General features: G+C 36.6%; 1 protein-coding gene across 1 annotated transcript; it reads right to left on the bottom strand.

Moving 5' to 3' along the window:
• Window positions 1–429: 429 nt before the first annotated feature.
• LOC145071133 (uncharacterized) lies at window positions 430–1,002 on the bottom strand. Its single transcript, XM_079018044.1, has 3 exons — window positions 830–1,002; window positions 627–726; window positions 430–548 (listed from the first exon to the last, which is right to left on the bottom strand). The coding sequence occupies exons 1-3, from the start codon at window positions 941–943 to the stop codon at window positions 430–432; spliced, it is 333 nt and encodes a 110-aa protein (XP_078874170.1). The 5' UTR covers window positions 944–1,002.
• Between the last annotated feature and the right edge of the window lie 18,242 nt (window positions 1,003–19,244).

Below are 19,244 nucleotides of genomic sequence, written 5' to 3'. Positions count from 1 at the left end.
CTACATGTGATTCACAAATGATTCACATGTGTCACTTGTGATTCACATGTAAATCACAAGTGATTCATGAAGCTTAATATAGAAACAATTAAAATAAACTATATGGTTAGAAAAAACAAATAATTAAGATGATTTACATGTGAATTACATGTGATTCACATGTAAATCACAAATGATTCACATGTTAATCATAAGTGATTCACATGTAAATCACAATATCAGATAAATGGACCTTTTCTTCCTCATCTTTTGAACCCAAAAGCTAAATTTTGAATTTTAGCAACATTTGTAGATTCATGTTTGCTAACAAAAAAAGTAAAACATATAAAAAAAATCATACCTTCATTTCATTAGTACCAAAAGTATAATAGAAACACTTTGTTTCAATATCTTAGGCAAAAAAATGCAGGTTTCCCTTCGGTTTGAATTTTAGTCCTCACGCCAGCATTTACCACATTTCTTACAGGTGAAGTTTATTGTCATAGGCTCATCAGCCGACCTTATTTGAAACTGGATGTATGCAGCCTTGTTGTGACCATAATTTGGGCTGCAAGAGACAAGGAACATCATAAATTAAAGTTGAAAAAAGAAAAGGTGCATCATTTTACTCAAATTGTGAAGCATATAAATACCTTGATTTGTTTTTGGTGCATTCTTCATGTCATCTTGGGTGATGATGGGGTCAATCTCCTTTTTAACCAAACATTGCTTTCTTTTGATCTTGACCTGTAAAAAGGAAGAAAAAAGATGCATTTAACTACAAAGAAAAGGAAAAAGAATGTGTTGCAATATTGCATGATTGAGTATGATAAATTGATAATTTTATTACCTTCTGCTTTATTTGGTTAACATATGGACATGTGGGGCAGAAAAATCTGGCAGGAAGATGCAAATTTGGCAACTCATACTTCAACAACATCCCATAAGTCCGGCAAAATTCCATATCTACAACCCTTTGTAGCTAATGCTCTGAAAAAATACACAGGATATAGTTCTCAGATGTGTGTGTACGCTACCGAAATGATTTTATTCTAGATATGAATCAACTAGCCAAGATTTTGATTGAGTGGCAATTCATCAAACAAACTGTAAAACATCAACCTGATGACATATTTCATCTCCGTGATCTTTACCTAGATCATCCTCCACTACAGTAGGATCTAAAGGAACATTCAATCCAACAATGGCTAATTTTTCTCAAATCTTCCCCCATTGACTTTTTATATCATTCAGATGATTTCAGCTTGCCTTTTTTTTCTCCCTCTCATACATAAATCTTGATCCCATCTCACGTAATTCCCCCTTAATGTCAGTTGCCTTATGCTGGGTTCCGGTTTCTGTTGCGAGTTCTGTTAATGGAATCATCAATTCCTTAGTATTGTAATATGTTGGACTTTTGCAATAACAGATAAAACTTACGCATAATTAGCTCAAAATAGAATCTTCGAATCTCGAATTACCTAATTTATATCAAATGGGATTTGAAGAATTCGCCATTTGAAATTGAGTGCAGAATGAATAGATCCACAGATTAGGAAGAAAAAACTGAATTAAAACGATTTTAAAGATGAGACAGTCATTGATGAATGAAGAACAGGGTAACGCTTTGATGCCATACAGATTCATTCAATCTCTAATTGAAATAACCAACAATTTAATATTAGTTCTGTTACAATCCACTAGATCGAAATTAATGCAATAATACAAATCGATATACCTGGATTTTTAAAATTATGTGTTGAAATCGAAGAACTTGTCAAACTCCCCGATTTCATCAATACGAGTCTATTCTCTGAATCTAAATCACGATTGTACAAAAATGTTTTCTGATCTATCATACTCCATCTTCAGATTTCCATTGACATCCTAATCTGGAGAAAACAACGATGAATACGTATGAGTGGTCGATTAGAGCATATTGCGGAATTGAGAGAACGACAACGAGAGAGATGGAGAAAGAGATCTGGGGAAAATAATTAGTTCACAGATTTAAGATATGTCGATTAATAAAAATAGATTTAAGATATTATTTAATTGTCTATTTGTGTACTATATTACCCTTGTCTCATTAGTTGATATGCTCCCTCCTTTTTAGTTTCTAATTAATTACAAAAACATCATTATGCATCTTGACCTTTTTTTGATCCAACATTCCATTTTTAGTTCACGGTTTCTCGGAAAACTATAAATTCTTAAATGATCATTCCTCTCTCTCTCTCTCTCTCTCTATATATATATATATATATATATATATATATATATATATATATATATATATATATATATATATATATATATATATAAAGTGTTGTATGCATCCCTAATCCATAAAATTTCTTTATACATCCTTTTTTTTGTCGTTCGATTGTTTTTAAAACTCTTTTTGATTAAACATATTTCATTTGTTTTTTTATCTAATTTATCTTTTATCTTTTTGTTTATTATTATTATTATTATTATTATTATTATTTTAAAAATTGAACTGATTAGACGTCTCTTTAATAATCTGAATGAAAAAAAAAATAACACAAAGATAGTCGTAATGAAAAAATAACACAATATAATCTGAATGAAAAAATAAATAATATAGGAATAGTCCAAACAGAAAAATAACACATAGATAATCGGAATAGAAAAACAATATAGAGAGATAGTCATGATGAAAAAAAAGTAACACATTGACAGTCTAAATGAAAATAAACATAACACAAAATTAATCTGAACGAAAAAAAATATAGTCCTAATAATAATAATAATAATAATAATAATAATAATAATAATAATAACTAGATATGTTGCCCATGCTCTGCATGGCCGTGTGCGTCTGATTTGAGTGTCGTTTTTTTTAAAAGTGAGATAATTTGACCCTTAATTTTCACAGATGGAGACGGATAGATAGATGGCAGAAAAAATAAATAAACATGAGGACTAACATAGAAAAAATATACCAAAAGAAGAAAATGACAGACGGTAGAAAGTCTCGGGCCGTTTTTGGTGTTTTGTATGAAAAAATATAAAAGTTTTGATTGCAATGACCAAAAGTGTCAAAATGGTTAAAGAATTAAAAAGGTTGGAATTAACAAGTTTTTAGAAAAAGTGATCAAAGTTGTCAATTCCTTAAAGTTTTTTAGTCAAACTTTGAATATTAAATTTTTTAGTTACAATGACAAAAAAAAAAAAAAAAAAAAAAAAAAAAAAAAAAAAAAGATGGATGTATAAAGAAATTTTATGGATTAGGGATGCATACGACACTTTTATATATATATATATATATATATATATATATATATATATATATATATATATATATATATATATATATATATTTATTGTTGTCGGTTGGTTTTGCTATACCAAATAGTTGTAACCCCAATAATACTTATAGAATTAAACTTTTAGTGAGCAAAAGTTATGCTTATTTATGTAGTTATTTATATCAAATAATTTATATTTGAGTAATTTAAAATGTTATTGTTTTATTTTTTTTTTTCATTTTAATACTACATCAAAACTATTATCAATCGTGTTGGAGGATATATGAGAGTTGGGTGATGGTGAAAATCCAGATTCATTATGTATCGTTTATGTTTAATTTTTGAACTGATATTTTCATCTTATGTATAAGTTACAAGAAATCCAGTTTACGATAATCCAACTGAAAACTTGTGAATCTAGGCATATAAACACAAGCAAAATCGCAGAGAGCTCTCATGAGTTCCGTTTAGAAAAAGAAGAGTTGAGTAAAAGGTCTTGCATACATCTTAAAGGAAGAGTCGTATATATACACGACAGATTACAGTTTAATATTTTAAATTAGTTATGCAAATCTTAAAACTAATGACATAATCAATGGTTACCAAAACTGAAAAGAAGTGTCATTCTTACCATAATCACCCACTAAATTTCGGATTTTCCATAAGGAAACTAATTCAAATTTTCAAAGAGTTTTTGTGGCGCTACCCGCGGGGCAACCTCCAGGGGCTCTGCCCCTAGGACATTACAAGGGGGTACGACCCCCTTGACCCCCCGCATTTCTGTCGTACCAGCTTATAATTCGATTTTATATATGCATGCACTCCGCATTCACTAAACATATAATATAGAGTACAAACAATAAGCCCATTAGCTCACATGTTAGTTTCAATTAGACAAAATGTTGGATGACACTACAATCACCAACAATCCTCCCCCATTTTAGTGTAACCCATGAACCAACACAAAATTTCCTAAACAAACCAAACCAGTACATAAATGAAAATGTCGAGAAGATTAAATTCTCATTTTAGTATCAAACAATTCAAATACTCGAGAATCATGGTGTTTCTAATAGTTGAACTCTTCAAACAACTCAATATGTGAAAGTAAAATACATACTAGTTTTTTGAACTTTCTATCAAAATACAACTTGACACTATTATAAAGTCGTGCGTCCTAATCCTCTCATGATTGTATCAAGGCCAAGTCCCTAACCTCTTGAAATGTGGATACACTTCACAATCATGTATGTAATTCATTTTCTTCATGTATCTGCATATACATTTTATCAAAGGAATTATTAAGAAGTTACACTTTAACATGGTCAACTTGCAGAACCAAACACATACATGGGATGTATACTTCATGTGTTCCAATCTATATGTGTGAGTTTTCCACATTGAATTCAACTCCTAATGTCGTATTAGAAGGGAATTCGGTGTCTCACCATACATAATTAAATAGACTTTAATCGCATCCCAATAACAAATTTGTGCGCTAAGTCTCTTAGTAGACCTTTAGTCAAGTGATCTGCCAAATTTTGTTGTGATTTCAGAAACTCTACCGAAATCACACCATTCCTGATTAGTTCTCTAATCATAGTCTAAAACATAAGTGTTTAGACTTGCCATTATAAACCTGGTTGTAAGCCTTAACCAACGCGGTTGCATTATCACAAAGGATAGATATAGGTACTATTCGTTTTGACCAAAAAGAAATCTTATAGACTAAATTCCTTATCCATTATCATTCTTTACCAGTAGCAACTAACACAACAAATTCATATTATATTGTTGAGTTTGTAATGCAAGATTGCTTCTTGGAAGCCCAAGAAATGACACATGCCCTAAGCAAGAATACCCAACCAGATGTTGAGGAATGTTCCTCCATGTTGGTTATCCAACTTACATCTGAATGACCTTCTAAGACCGAAGGACTTCCCAAGTAACATAATCCATAATTTATGGTTCCCTTGAGATACTTAAACATTGTATTGACCACTTGCTAATGTTGAGCAATTGGATTACTAGTGTACCTGCTCAACTTTCCCATTGCATAAGCAATATCAGGATTGGTACTTGTCATTGCATACATCAAGCTACCAATAGCCTTAGAATATTCTAATTGAGAGATAGGAATATTAGTGTTATGCATTAATTTCACACTTGAATCCATATAAGTGCTTATAGGAGAACAATCACTAAAGTTGAATCGTTTGAGAATTTTCTCAACATAATGACATTGAGTCATTACGAATCCCTTGTTCACCCTCTTAATTATACCAAAAATTACATCAGCCTCTCCAAAATCTTTCACAGAGAATTTAGATGAAAATAATTGCTTTGTTTCATCTATTTGATCTTGGTCAGTACCAAAAATCAACATGTCATCTACATATAAGCAAATTATCACACCTACACCAGTAAAATCATTAAATCTACTATACACACATTTGTCACATTGGTTTTACTTGAAACCTGATGATAAAATAACCTCATCAAACTATTGATGCCATTTTTTGGGTGCTTGTTTTAACCCATACAAATATTTTACCAATTTACAAACCATATGTTCTTTACCGGGCAAAACAAAACTTTGTGGTTGTTTCATGTAAAAATTTTCATCTAGTTCACCATTTAAAAAGAATGCTTTAATATCCATTTGATGGATAATAAGATTGTGTATACTTGCTAAGGCAATCAACAATCTGATTGTAGAAATACGTGTAACCAGAGCATACATATCAAAATAGTTAACACCAGGTTTTTGCCTAAAACCTTGAATGACCAACCGGGATTTAAACTTGTAAATAGTCCCACTTAATTCCTTTTCTTTTTAAATATCCATTTTCAACCAAGTAGATTAGAACTTGGAGTCAAATCAGACAACATCCAAGTGTTATTCTCAAGAATTGATGACATTTCATCATCAATCGCTTCCTACCAAAAGACGACATCCCGAGACTCCATGACCCCTTGATATGTCTTAGGATCATCCTCAATACTATAAAAATATGAGTATTAAAGACTAATTTCATCCCTTGAACCTTCCACTAAGTACAACTGGAAGTCGGAACCAAAATCTTTTGCAATTCAACCTCTTCTGCTTCTACGAAGCCCTTGTGTTTCTAGAACAGTAACATCATCTGGACATTCTAGATTTTGCACTCGATTAGTTCCAAAAGTCAGATCCTTAGGCCTTTGAATCGATGAAAAACACATCTCATAAAAAATTTCATCTCGTGAGTCGATAACGGTGTTAATCAATACCGAATCATTAGCTTCTATTAAATAGAACTTATATGTCTTGGAAATGTTCAGCATATCCAAGAAATATGCAATATATTCCACATTATCCCAAAGTTTTTCTTTTGGGATCGGTGATTTTTACAACTGTATGACATCCCTAAACTCGAAAATAGCTCAAATTTGGATTTTTCTTGAACCAAACTTCATATGGGACTATTTTGTTCTTTTTATTTGGAACCATATTCAGCAAATAGAAGACCATTAACATGGCCTTTCCCTAGAATCATCACTCAATCCCAAGTAAGAAAGCATCAAGTTTACCATTTCCTTTAAAACTTGATTTTTACGTTCGATGATTCCATTTTGTTGAGGCGAGTTTGGTGTTGTGGTTTCATGAATAATACCCAGTGATTGGAAGTATATGGGATCCATATAATTGATGGGATTTGAGCAAAACATCATTCCTATGGTGTACATGCAAACCCTAATAGCATTTGGATCTCGTTTGTCTAATGAACATGCAATTGAATATCCAAAGCTATAAACCCTAGATCTAATAAACTATAACTGAAATTAGGGTTTAGATCTTACCTTTGATTGTTATATAGCAATAACAATCAATCCTTGGCTTTAGAAAGCTTAGCGCCTCAAGTGTTGCACCTCTAATGGAGTCACAAACACCACTAAGCAATTGGATGAAAGAGAGAAGAGAGGGGAAGCACCAAAAATGGTTGGAAACCCAAATCCAAGTGTTAGCCACGTTTCTGGGTCTCAAGGGTTCTTTAAATAGGTAGGCAATTAGAGTTATCTAACAAGGAAACCCTAATTTGTCTGCTTAAGCCCTAAGCAGCCCATGGACCACTTCTGGAACATGTCTTGGACGATTTCTAATGGGCTTCCCCATAGAATTCGTCCAACCTATTATTCCAAGGTGATCCATAGCCCAATTACAATTATCTTATAATTATAATTCGAGTCCCCTAAGTTTAATTAATCTCTTTTAGCCACAAAAATTAATTTTTAATTAATTATTGGCTACTATTAATTAAACGATATGATTTCTCCTTTAATATATTATTCTCATAATATATTAATAAATCATAATTAATCCTTTCTCTCCTTAATTCATCCAACATATTTCTATGGTGAAGGCAACCCAAAAGGACCATGCTCATAATCAGGTCAAGTACATACCAAAATAGTTATGGACTTAGACACTAATCAAACAGTCTCCCACTTGGATAAGTCTAATAACTATTTTGCATAACTTCAGAACCTGATCAGCAATCGTAGCTTTCAAAAGCCGCTGTCAACTCTGATCTTATCAAATAGCGTGTCCTTTAGATAAGGGATCATATGTTCCTCCATTCTCAAGATATCGTATAGACACAAGACATGAATTTCAATCATTCTCTATATACTATTTCCCGACTTCCGATTTATGACGACTAACAACATACTATAATTGAACACATCAACTTAGTCCCGGCTTGGCCAAGCACTTAGGGTGTCATCACTAAATCATCGAGGGGCCCACAGATATCGCTTTTATCCCACCTTGGGTAAAAGGAATGGATAAACCTTGACTCAAATGCTCGCTTGCACCTACTGATCGAATCACACACAACAATAAGTTTTATAACACCAAGTTACTGGTGCGTTTACATATTATCAATGTGCAACCAATTAGCAAGTAATTACTTACAGGTCTTGGTTTCAAGAATATATAATATTATCGTCTTACTAATCACCCGTGATAAATCCATGAAGTGATCCAAGTGAGTGTGGGTTTCATCCAATACTCTAATCTTATTAAAGCACTCATGAACTCTGCGGAAAACTTGTGCTATGTCTAAACACTTTAGACAATCTACAAACAGATTCATGCATGACAATCTTCTTTCATACCTACTTCCAACGTATGACCGACTGTGGAGGTTCGAATAACCCAGTTATTCTGGAAGTCAAAACATGTAAACTTAAACGCAATAATAATATTAAAAACGCTGCCAGGCTGTGACATCCCCATTTTCACGGCCAGAAAAGACCAATTTTGTTTATGCTTTATAAAAATCAGAGTACCTCTTTTCATAAAAATGTTGCGGAATTTGTTCCCAGAAAAATACGATAAATACGTTATCAAAACATTCTCAGTGTAATGTGACTTCATATCAACACCTGTGATATAAATAAACTGAGTGGGTCAGGTTGGGAAACCTGGTGAGTACATAGGGTTTTCAACCCACAATAATATAATTATTATGTTTAAACAATCAAACAATCAACCCAATTACCCATCCCCATTATCTTCTTTACTCTTAAGGATTTATCCTAAGAGTCATCTATCCTGCAATCGTTTATTCTGAAGTCCCTTACTTCCAGGGTTACAGGACTGGCACTAAATCCATAGCTACCAATGCTCGTTCGTAAAGCACTAATTCCATAGTTGCTATAGTTTATTCATCGGGTACTAAATCCATAGCTACCAGTGTTTATCTAATAGGTACTAAGTCCATAGCTACCAATTCCTAACAGGTACTAAATCCATAGCTACCAACGTTTATCTAATAGGTACTAAGTCCATAGCTAATAATTCCTATCAGGTACTAAGTCCATAGCTACCAGTGTTTGTCCAATAGGCACTAATTCCATAGATGCCAGTGTTATTTATTAGGCACTAAGTATATAGTTGCTTATGCTTACTCACATCATCTTTTCTCTCTCATCATTCATCTACCCATGTAATCCCCAACATATTTGTATATATAAAATACGTATACAGTTTAAACCATTTAAAACATGTATAAAAACGTTCATCCAGCATAGACAGCAAGTACTCAGATAATATGCACACATAGCATGTAATTTATATAAAATACTTCATATCTATGTGTAAGATGAAAGTAACTATACACTCACCTGAGTAGGTATGAGAAATGGAGAAACCCGACACTTCTATTTATAGGGTGAAATCCTGACGGACTCGCCGAGTCGGTTCACTGACTCGCTGAGTCAGTGCCACGTGTCATCATCTGATGGCTTTCCTTGGAGAGAAAGCAATGGTTGTGATCGCGCCACGTCACCCAATATCGCGTATCAGCCTTCAAACTTAGAAAAATCATAACTCTCGCATACGAGCTCCGTTTTCGACGTTCTTTTTTTCAACGTGTAGGTAAAATCAAGATCTACAACTTTCATTTAGACTCCGTCGGCTAATTCTCGACCGATCTCAAATTTAACAATAGGAGGCATTTAGACTTCTAAATGACCGCGAAGAATTCGTAACTCCTTCATACGGAATCCGTTTTCATCCATCTTTTTATTGTTGAGTTCCTATTAATGAGATCTTCAACTCTCATTTAGGTCACGTAAGCCAAAAACCGCTCGAACTAAAATTCGAGTTTCGGGTCGTGCACTACTAAGCCGAATCTTAGAAAAATCATAACTTCTTCATACGAAGTCAGATTTGGGCGTTCTTTTTATGAATTTTCTCGTTTTAACATATTCTACGACTTTCGTTTAGATCACTAAGGCTAAAAATCGCTCCATCATAAATTTACTATTTACGCTTCCCGGTGTCGTGCCGGTTTTGCCATAAAACTTCGACGAGCCATAACTTCTTCGTTATAACTCGGATTTCGGTGTTCTTTATATGTACGGAAACCTTGAGACATATTCTACAACTTGGTTAAGACTATTTATTATAAATAATCTTTTGCTGCAAAGTCGTTTTCGACACTTATTGCCTCAAAATTGTCCAGCCCGGATCTACAGGCGTTACAATTATCTCCCCCTTAGGATGATTACGTCCCAGAATCATCAACGAAACTGGGCAGTATAATGACTCCATACGTTATCTCTTCATCCTAGGTAATAATCGTAACTTCCTTGTTTCTTCGAATGAGTATCTAACTCTTGGACTCCTTGACTGCAGGCGGTGCTCGATCTTGCACTTGCTCCATATCTCACGTTAGACTCCAAATTATGACCTTCAACTCACAATCTCAATCCTCACTGGATATGAACTTAAGATAAGTTCCTTTATTACTAGATGGAACGATGTGTCATATTCTAATGACCTATCATCGTATGTTGCAATGCTTAGACTCAGGTCTATTAGAGTCTTCCAGAACAGACTATACTTTCCTTCATGTTCTAATCTCATCTTACAAGGTAGCATTTCTAGCTGCAAGCAACTATCGTGATACCTCTACCGATCGCTTTGATTAATTCTTCCGGCTTAAGTTAGGTGCTACATCGAACTTGATTCTGTGACAACCCGAAATTTATTCCGTCATATTTAACCCCTGCTTCCGTTAATAAGCCTCGTTTTATTAAACTGTTCGTTAACCTTTTGGAAGAGGTCAATTAATGTGGGACTTTTATAATGAATTGGTAAGGGTTGAAACAAATTAGAAACACCCACAAAATACCCTTAAAAAATTTTAGATCAACCAAGTCAAGATACAACCACTAAATCGGGAGCGACCAAAAGCCCCGTTTAACGGCAGTATTGGGTAGATTTCCACTGAGCCCCAACTCAAACCCCTATATAAGGGTGAGTGGAGTCCATTTGAGACTTTTTCACTCTCTCTCCACTCTCTCCACTCTCTCTCTCTCTCTCTACAACTTATTTTCGAGCCAAAAACGTCCGTTTCGAGTCCCAAACGAGTAAGTAATCTACCCTATCTTGTTGTATAGCTTATTTAGCATGCAAATTTGAGTTTAAGACATCAAATAGGGGTAAGATTATGTGTTTACGGCCCAATAACACTCTTGGACCGTGAACACCCTTAAATGGGGTTTTTAAGCCCCAAAACCCCTCAAAACTACCCCTAAGGCTTAGATACGGTTAAATGTCTAATTGGAACGGACTTAGAACACCTTGAACTTAATTTTTGGGGAGTAAACTTGAGTTTACTGCCCAAGATCATGCTTGGGTCGTAAAATCCTCTTCATGGGGAGTAAACTCAAGTTCAAGTGTTAGAAATGCCCTCAAACACCTCCTATGGCCTTGGAAAATATGTAGAAGCAACCCCCATTGAAGTAAAGGATTTAAACTTCAATTAAACCAAGGAAATAGGAGTTTACGGTTGTAAACCCCCCTAGAATTGGTCCATGGTCCGTAAACTCTCAAAAGGTGGCCAAATGATGCCCTAACACCCCCATTTGACTTGGAATAATGCTTAGAACTTTATTTCCTACCATTTAAGACCTTAAAACACCAAAAGAAGACGCATATAGGAGCTTACGGCCGTAAACTCCGTGTTTAGGGCCTTAAACTCCTCATATGGTCCAATTGATGCCTTAAATCCATTCATACACTTTGTATTTGGACCTAGACAAATTCTATAAGTGATATAAAACCTTTTAGCATCCTAGAACACCCCCACCATGAGTTTACGACCGTAAAATCATGGGGAGTTGGCCTTCGGGCCGTGAACTCTATAAAGAGTTTACTCTTGAAGAGTAAACTCCCTATCTAGGCCATACACACCCTTAAATGTTACCCGGGACACCCCTAGCACTTAATCAAAGTGTTTTCCGCACTTTAGGATGCATATACCTGTTTAATTAGTATTATATTTACTAATTGTAGGTAAACATATGTCATCATATGTTAATAGGTCACTAAGTGTGTTCAAGTCTTTACTTGACACCTAGCACACAACCGGCACCTTCGTTCGATCCACTTACAACAGGGAAGTTTATACCCCTGAATTAACCTTTTAAATGTTTTTACATGCTTTTATGGGGGGGAATACAAGTTAAACATGCCAGTTATCATACCAATCACATGTGATTGATAACCCGCATGCCCAAGGATTTATTACACTGTCAACTGTTTTTACCAAGTATGATACTGTAAATGGTCTTCCAAAACATCTTTACTTGTACAAAGATTTTCTCAAATTGTTTCTCACGCTGTATGTTTTACTTCAGATACTGTTACAACAGTATTTTAAACAAAGGATTTCTTTACCCAAAATGTTTTATCAAAGTTTCATTCAAAACTTGTTTATGAAAGGTTTTCAAAGGATTTCTAAAGGTTTTCAAACTTATTTTACAAAAGAATACCAAGTTATGATTTTCTTAAGTATAAAGGTTTTCCAAAGCTTTCATCAAAGCTTTCTTCCATGTTTTTATACTCCTACTTTGTTAGATACTACTGCTTCGTTATACTTCTACTTAGTTAATGCTCCTACTTAGTTAAATGCTACTACCTTCTTAACGCTTTTACTTAGTGATACGCTTTTACTTCATAATACGCTTCTACTTATTAACGCTTCTACTTCACGATATGTTTCTACTTGTAAACGCTTCTACTTCACGATACGCTTTTACTTGTTAACGCTTCCACTTCACGATACGCTTTTACTTGTTAACGCTTCCACTTCGCGATACGCTTTTACTTATTAACGCTTCCACTTCACGATACGCTTTTTCTTGTTAACGCTTCCACTTCACGATACGCTTTTATTTGTTAACGCTTCCACTTCACGATACGCTTCTACTTAGTTAAATGTATGCCTGTGCTTGTATAAGTTATACAAATAATGTTTAAAGGACTTAGGAAGGCTAGTTCGCCCTATTTCCTTTTCTTCGTTGAGATGTGGTCTGGTGGGATCGTATATCCGTTCGAAGGTCGTTTGATCATTAGTTATATATTATGTATACAAGCATAGACATATAGGTTTACATCGGTCAGTTCAGTTATGATTCTCTATCATTAGTCTAGTATTTTACATCAGATCTCACTATACGAGATGCATCTTCAGGACACGGCCTTCTCCGTTGTCTAGTTGGTAACCAGAGTCTCTTGTAGGGAGAGCGGGCGTTGTGTGTATAGATCAATACGGTATTGACACCCCCACACCCTAACTGCTAGCTACAGTCCATGTCCTACCAAGCCAAGGGGTGACATATGTCACATTCTTTCCGGCGCTTGCAGGGCGTCAAGTTCTCTAGTGTCTATCAGTGTGGTTACGAGTATCTCGGGGTTACCTTATAATTCATGGCTTTAAGGTAACGGGAATTAACATTGTATTCACTGTTTTTAGACCTTGCTAGACGTATCTTTCATTTGATACTATCTGGGGTCTGTATTCACTGTTTTTAGACCTTGCTCGATGTATCTTTCATTTGATAGTGTATGGGTCTGTATTCACTGTTTTTAGACCTTGCTAGACGTATCTTTCATTTGATATTGTCTGGGGTCTATATTCACTGTTTTTAGACCTTGCTAGACGTATCGTTCATTTGATAATGTCTGGGGTCTGTGTCTCCTTTCGTTAGAGCCAGGCGTGTTGTTCATTCGATACTCTCCTGGAGTCTATGATCTCTTATGCCTTAGTCATCAGTCTTCACTGCTGAGGCATATGTTATTTTCCCTGATATTCTCCTACTTTCTTTAAAATCAAACACCGTATTTTGGTAATGATAGTGTTTATGGGAAAATTACTTTTTACAACATAACTCTGTCGGGTCTTGGTAGAAGACTACTTTTATTTAAGAAAACATAGGATTTTCTGGAAAGGACTCTAATACACTATTGATTCTAAACTACTACTTTTATAAAGTTATTTTGAACTTACACCAATGACACTAAATACTTATGAACTCACCATCATTTATAAAAATGCTGATACTCGCTTTAAAAATAACTTGTATTCTCAGGTCAGCAATAAACAGGTACATTCCAGGAGCTTTTGGTGAAGACGGTTTAGTACCAAGCTGCACCTATATTATTACTTGCATAACTTTGATGTATCTATGTAATGTAAACCATGTAAAACTATTACTATTAATGAAATGATTGTTTTACTTTGATTACTATACTGCATATGTTGTGATACTTGACATGACGTCATCCACCCCAGAACGTTTCCGCCGTTCCGGTTTTGGGGTGTGACAGATTGGTATCAGAGCATTGTTTATAGTGAGCTAAGTATATCAATTCATAAAAGATATACAGCCTATAAATACATAGGGGTAAAACACTCTGGCCAAAAATTATACTTTAAAATATAACCATATTTTACCAAAGTATAAGAACATCTAGAATCTAAACACTCAAACAAAAGTATCACAAGAAGAACAAGAATAAAAGTGTTCGGATGTTGAGCATTACCGTCAAACCTGGGCAGTTATGTAATCATAAGCTGGAATAAATGTAACCTGATCAACTATATTTATTCGAGATGCGATGAACTTGTGCTTGGGAGTGATAGTGGTGTTGCAACAGGTCTGAAACTTACCAACTAGGAATGCTAGAGCCAAACATAAAGTTTAAAATACTATGGGAGTATTTTGGAATACTAAAAGACTCACATTAATCCCAGAATCATATTCAGAAGATAAGAAACAAACAAGAATTAAAATACCATAGGGGTATTTTAGGAACCATAAATAACCTTGTATGAAGAACTAAAAAGATCCTTATTGATATACCTACAATTACAGAGGGTGTACTCCCAAGGTTATATATAATAAGGATCCCGTAGGCTAAGAATGTGTGGTTTCGCTCTACTTCCTTTTCCTCGTTGGGATGTGGATATAGAGTAGTATCACATATTCGAAGGCCTATCGGATCTAAATTATATATGATTTGTATACCCTATGTAATCGTAGCAGGACTCGATATGGATCACCCAGTGAAATGTTAATAATCTCTTAGGATTCTTTAGACATTTCCATTCTCGCACGAACCCTGTAGAAAACCCTATCCACTTCAGTATTCGGCAGAAGAATTGATTTAGACCCCGAAGAGGTTCATTGAGAAGATTTCCAGTTCGGAAATAAATGAACTAGGTCGAGACTATTGAAATCACCAAGTGCCTATATCTTTTAGGGACATCGGTGAGAAATTCGCCTAAACTTCTGAGATTTCCAGTCATCTATCATGAAGTGATGACACCCCGAGTCGGATTCGGAAGTGAGGCGGAGGAGAGATTCAATATGTCCTTACGAGAAAAGAACCCTAGGTAACTACCCGAAGGAAACCAACGCCGGTCCCAGTCAAAGATACGAGGTAGGCAGAGGGAGCTAGTACATGGAACCCGAGAAGTGTCTTTTCCTCGTGTTCATCACGCTAATACACCCATAAAATAATACAATTTAGTGAGTTAGTGATTACACTACTCACGCTATGTGTTAGGTAAATCGCCTTTTTCCCGTTGCAAGTAATCCGATTAGAGCAGATCCCTACACCTCTGTTGAGGTTTTTTAGCCATAAGTCTTCATGAGCCTTTCTTCCCGCGGTCTTTTCTTTCCGAACTGTTCTCAAATCTTTCCAGGCCGGAGAGTGAAACCTTTCCCAGTAGAAAGGTAACTTAGTAGGAACGACTCACATCTTATGGCTTTTTCCGATACTCATACTCTTACCTTGAATACCTGGACTACATCATAGGGATGTAGGTCGACACTCAGACAACCAATATCCGAGGCACGGGAAAAGTTTATGCCTATTATAGTAAGGATAGATACGTCCAGGGTTAACCATCGTCTCTCATCAGCTTGTTTTCCTTTTCGTGTAGGAAAACTATGCCTCCGAGGAAGCGTAACCCATCCGCCGGCAAGAAACTGACTCTCCTACTCGATGAAGCTACGTTCCAAGCTACAGTCTCGGCAGCCGTAGCAGCTGTCCTGGCTCAACTGAATGCTAACAACGCCAATGTTAGCAAGAGCCCTATCGGAAATTCCAATCCTAGTAATGGACAACAACAACCAACCTCTGCATACCCAGCCACCCAAGAACCTCAACCAAATCCACTTAAGAGAAAACTCAAGATCGAGGAGGGAAGTACCTCGGCTCAAGGACCTTTCGAAAGGCAACAAGATGAGACAGTCAATACCCCTGCCAGCCCCTCCATCCCGACTTCAAGAAGACCATACCTAGGAAACCTTCCCCACTGCAGCAAATGTAGCTACCATCATCATGGTATATGTCGGGAACTCCATTGTGCTAGGTGCAACATGAAGGGGCATACCGCTCGCGTCTGCAGAACCCCGGTTGAGTTTATTACATCAACCACCAATGTGGCGACCCGTACAGTTTGCCACCTATGTGGTGAAATGGGACACTTCAAAAGGGACTGCCCAATTGAAGGAAATGACAAGGACACAAGAGGAGTCTAACTCTACTGCTTAGGGAGAAGCATCAAGGAACCCAGTAGATTTTTGGTACGTCTCTCAATCTCAGATAACTAACCGAAAACATTAAAAGGCTAATTCTAAATGTAATTACTTCCCCGTTAAGGCGAAAGTCGCAGCACTGTTATAAAATTTAAAATTTCATCAGGTAAAACTATAATGGCTAAGTATATACGTTACGGCCATGTATAATTGAGATGGATAGACCTAGAGTGAGTGAAGACCACCTCATTTCCTGTTCCTCGTTTGGTTGTGGATTTAGGGCGGAGTCGCACAGTCAACAGTCCTCCCCACCTTAATTATACATGACTAATATATGTGAGGCGATTATAGAAATGCCTCGTGAGAATCCATTCATGAAAAGGTACTTTACTCAGAAACACTCGGGACCGCCTACAGTTCTGCGTCGACTCTATCGGTCCAAGTATCCGCGACAGTGATACACGGGACGAAACCCAAGACGCCTAGAACTTGTGTGCCCGTTCGGAACATGACTCTATCGACCCTCATTCTATATCATGTCGAAGTATGCCAACTTCGACGCCTCTATCAATCATGGTTCGACTTCTTGCAACCATGTGTAAATCCTTAGTGTTGTGTAAAAAGAACTTTCTCCGTAGCCATTTCGGCAAATAAAGGTTCTTCCGAACCTAAACATAATAAAATATAATAAAGACTAATGCGATTCGTCAGTCGTCACTCGTATTTCAAACCTTCCGAAGTACCCAAGAGAAGGATACCGCGCGCTGTAAACCAACCCTTCTTAGACAGAAAGAAACCGAAGTGAAGACACTGCAGGTATTCCAGAAGACGCTAACCACCTGAAGCATACTCCGTAGATCCCCCAGATAGACCCTTCGTGCCTCGCAATCCGGTTCGTGAATCGAGAGGATAGAACTCATGGGACTGACCACTATAATTGGGCATATGCATAAGGGTGGTATATAATTGAGATCAAAAAGATTTAAGATATGTGATTCCTCCCTACTCCCTGTTCCTCGTTGGGTTATGGGTCTGGGGTGGAGTCGCACAACCGAACATCCTGCAAACCTCAATTATATACGGCTTGCACACACCAAGTATTAGTGGTTAAGCCAAGTATGAGCTCTACCACTAACCTCATAGTAAAACCCTTCATCCTAACCCCTGCGGGTTGAGCTACTATAATGACCACAAATCCGAAATTGTTGTCATCCCGGTTAAGCCAACATAGTAGCTAACACCCTCAGTTGATAAAGAAATCTGAGTCGTAAGGGTCAAGGACATTGACTACGACCATCCACTCACGCTTAATCCCACGAAGTAAGCATCTCAGCGGATATCCCGGAAATCCAGAAGCTGCGATAAATGAGACTCTGAGAAGAGTGGATGAAGAGATTAAAGTTCCGAGTGATGGAACCCTATACTCACTAGATTTGACCTAGATCGAGAAAACTCAGAACCATTAGAAGAGTAGTTGCTGAAGATGCTCGCACTACTCAGGCACTTTGTCCACCCCGTTACCGACGAGTAGTGTCTAGGACCCTCCGCCCTCTCGCGTGGAGGAAATCACCGTCGCCCGGTAGACGATAGACTGCATTCTCCGAAGAGAACACTAGAATACCGAGAACCACAGGATAACCTCCGCAGCCAAGAATACTCGAATAAAGTGCGAAAGTAGATTGTGTTAAGTCTTATAACCCAGATCCCGAAGAGATTATAGACTTGACACCAGTTTAGGTGTTAGTCGATGGGTTATACAAGAGCACGCACCTTCCGCACTAAAATAAACAAACGCCTTAGAGAATAGGGCATGTCTTAGAGATTCATTGGACTACTAGGTGTTCCATGAATACTATCTCGCACAGAAATAGTAGAACCACCTCCCGAGATAGTCCAACACTCGTCTTGTGAAAGCCTATCTCCCCGACCCTGAGGGTTTTCGTTAGAAATATTTCAAGAATCAGAAGTGCATGTTCATTTTGCACAAGATTGAGATAGCCACCCTACAACAAACAGATACCAGTACACACGCAATCCATCCAATGATCTAGAAAACCTCTAAAAGCCAAACAACAGAAACACGAACCCAAGGACAACCCGAGCTTTCTAAGAACCAACCTGAAGGACTACACTTCCAATATGGGAGAGAACGTTTGGAACTTCGGAATGGCGATCACGCCAGTGATGATCTCGCCATAGAAGTACACTATGTTCTATGTACCGAAAAACTCTACCCTTCCGAGAGCTTAGGACCATCCGAGATTCTTCACAAAAATTTGTCCAACCCTCGTCAGACCACTACTACTTTCGGAAATTCCACAAGTTTCACCCTAGATCGAACCACTTCTTAGACTTGATAAGTGTTTGATGACGTCACTCTTTGTATCTCATTCATCTTGATAGAAACCATTGGGAACCCTAACTTCGTAGACGAACCTACAGGAAATCGCTAACTACACGAGACGGAATCCGCATCCCATAGGTGAAGGTTTGTTGGAATGACAGACACAGGCCAAGCGAAGACCAGAGTTCACTTGAGAGTGCGAGGACCAACTGAATAGGAAGTACCTTCATCTCATTAATCGGTCATTCATACCTACTTCCTTG

This window comes from Lactuca serriola, chromosome 8 (assembly GCF_051521515.1).
Source record: "Lactuca serriola cultivar US96UC23 chromosome 8, Lser_US96UC23_V15, whole genome shotgun sequence".
NCBI classification, from domain to species: domain Eukaryota; kingdom Viridiplantae; phylum Streptophyta; class Magnoliopsida; order Asterales; family Asteraceae; genus Lactuca; species Lactuca serriola.
This window is presented reverse-complemented; position numbering and strand designations above follow the sequence as displayed.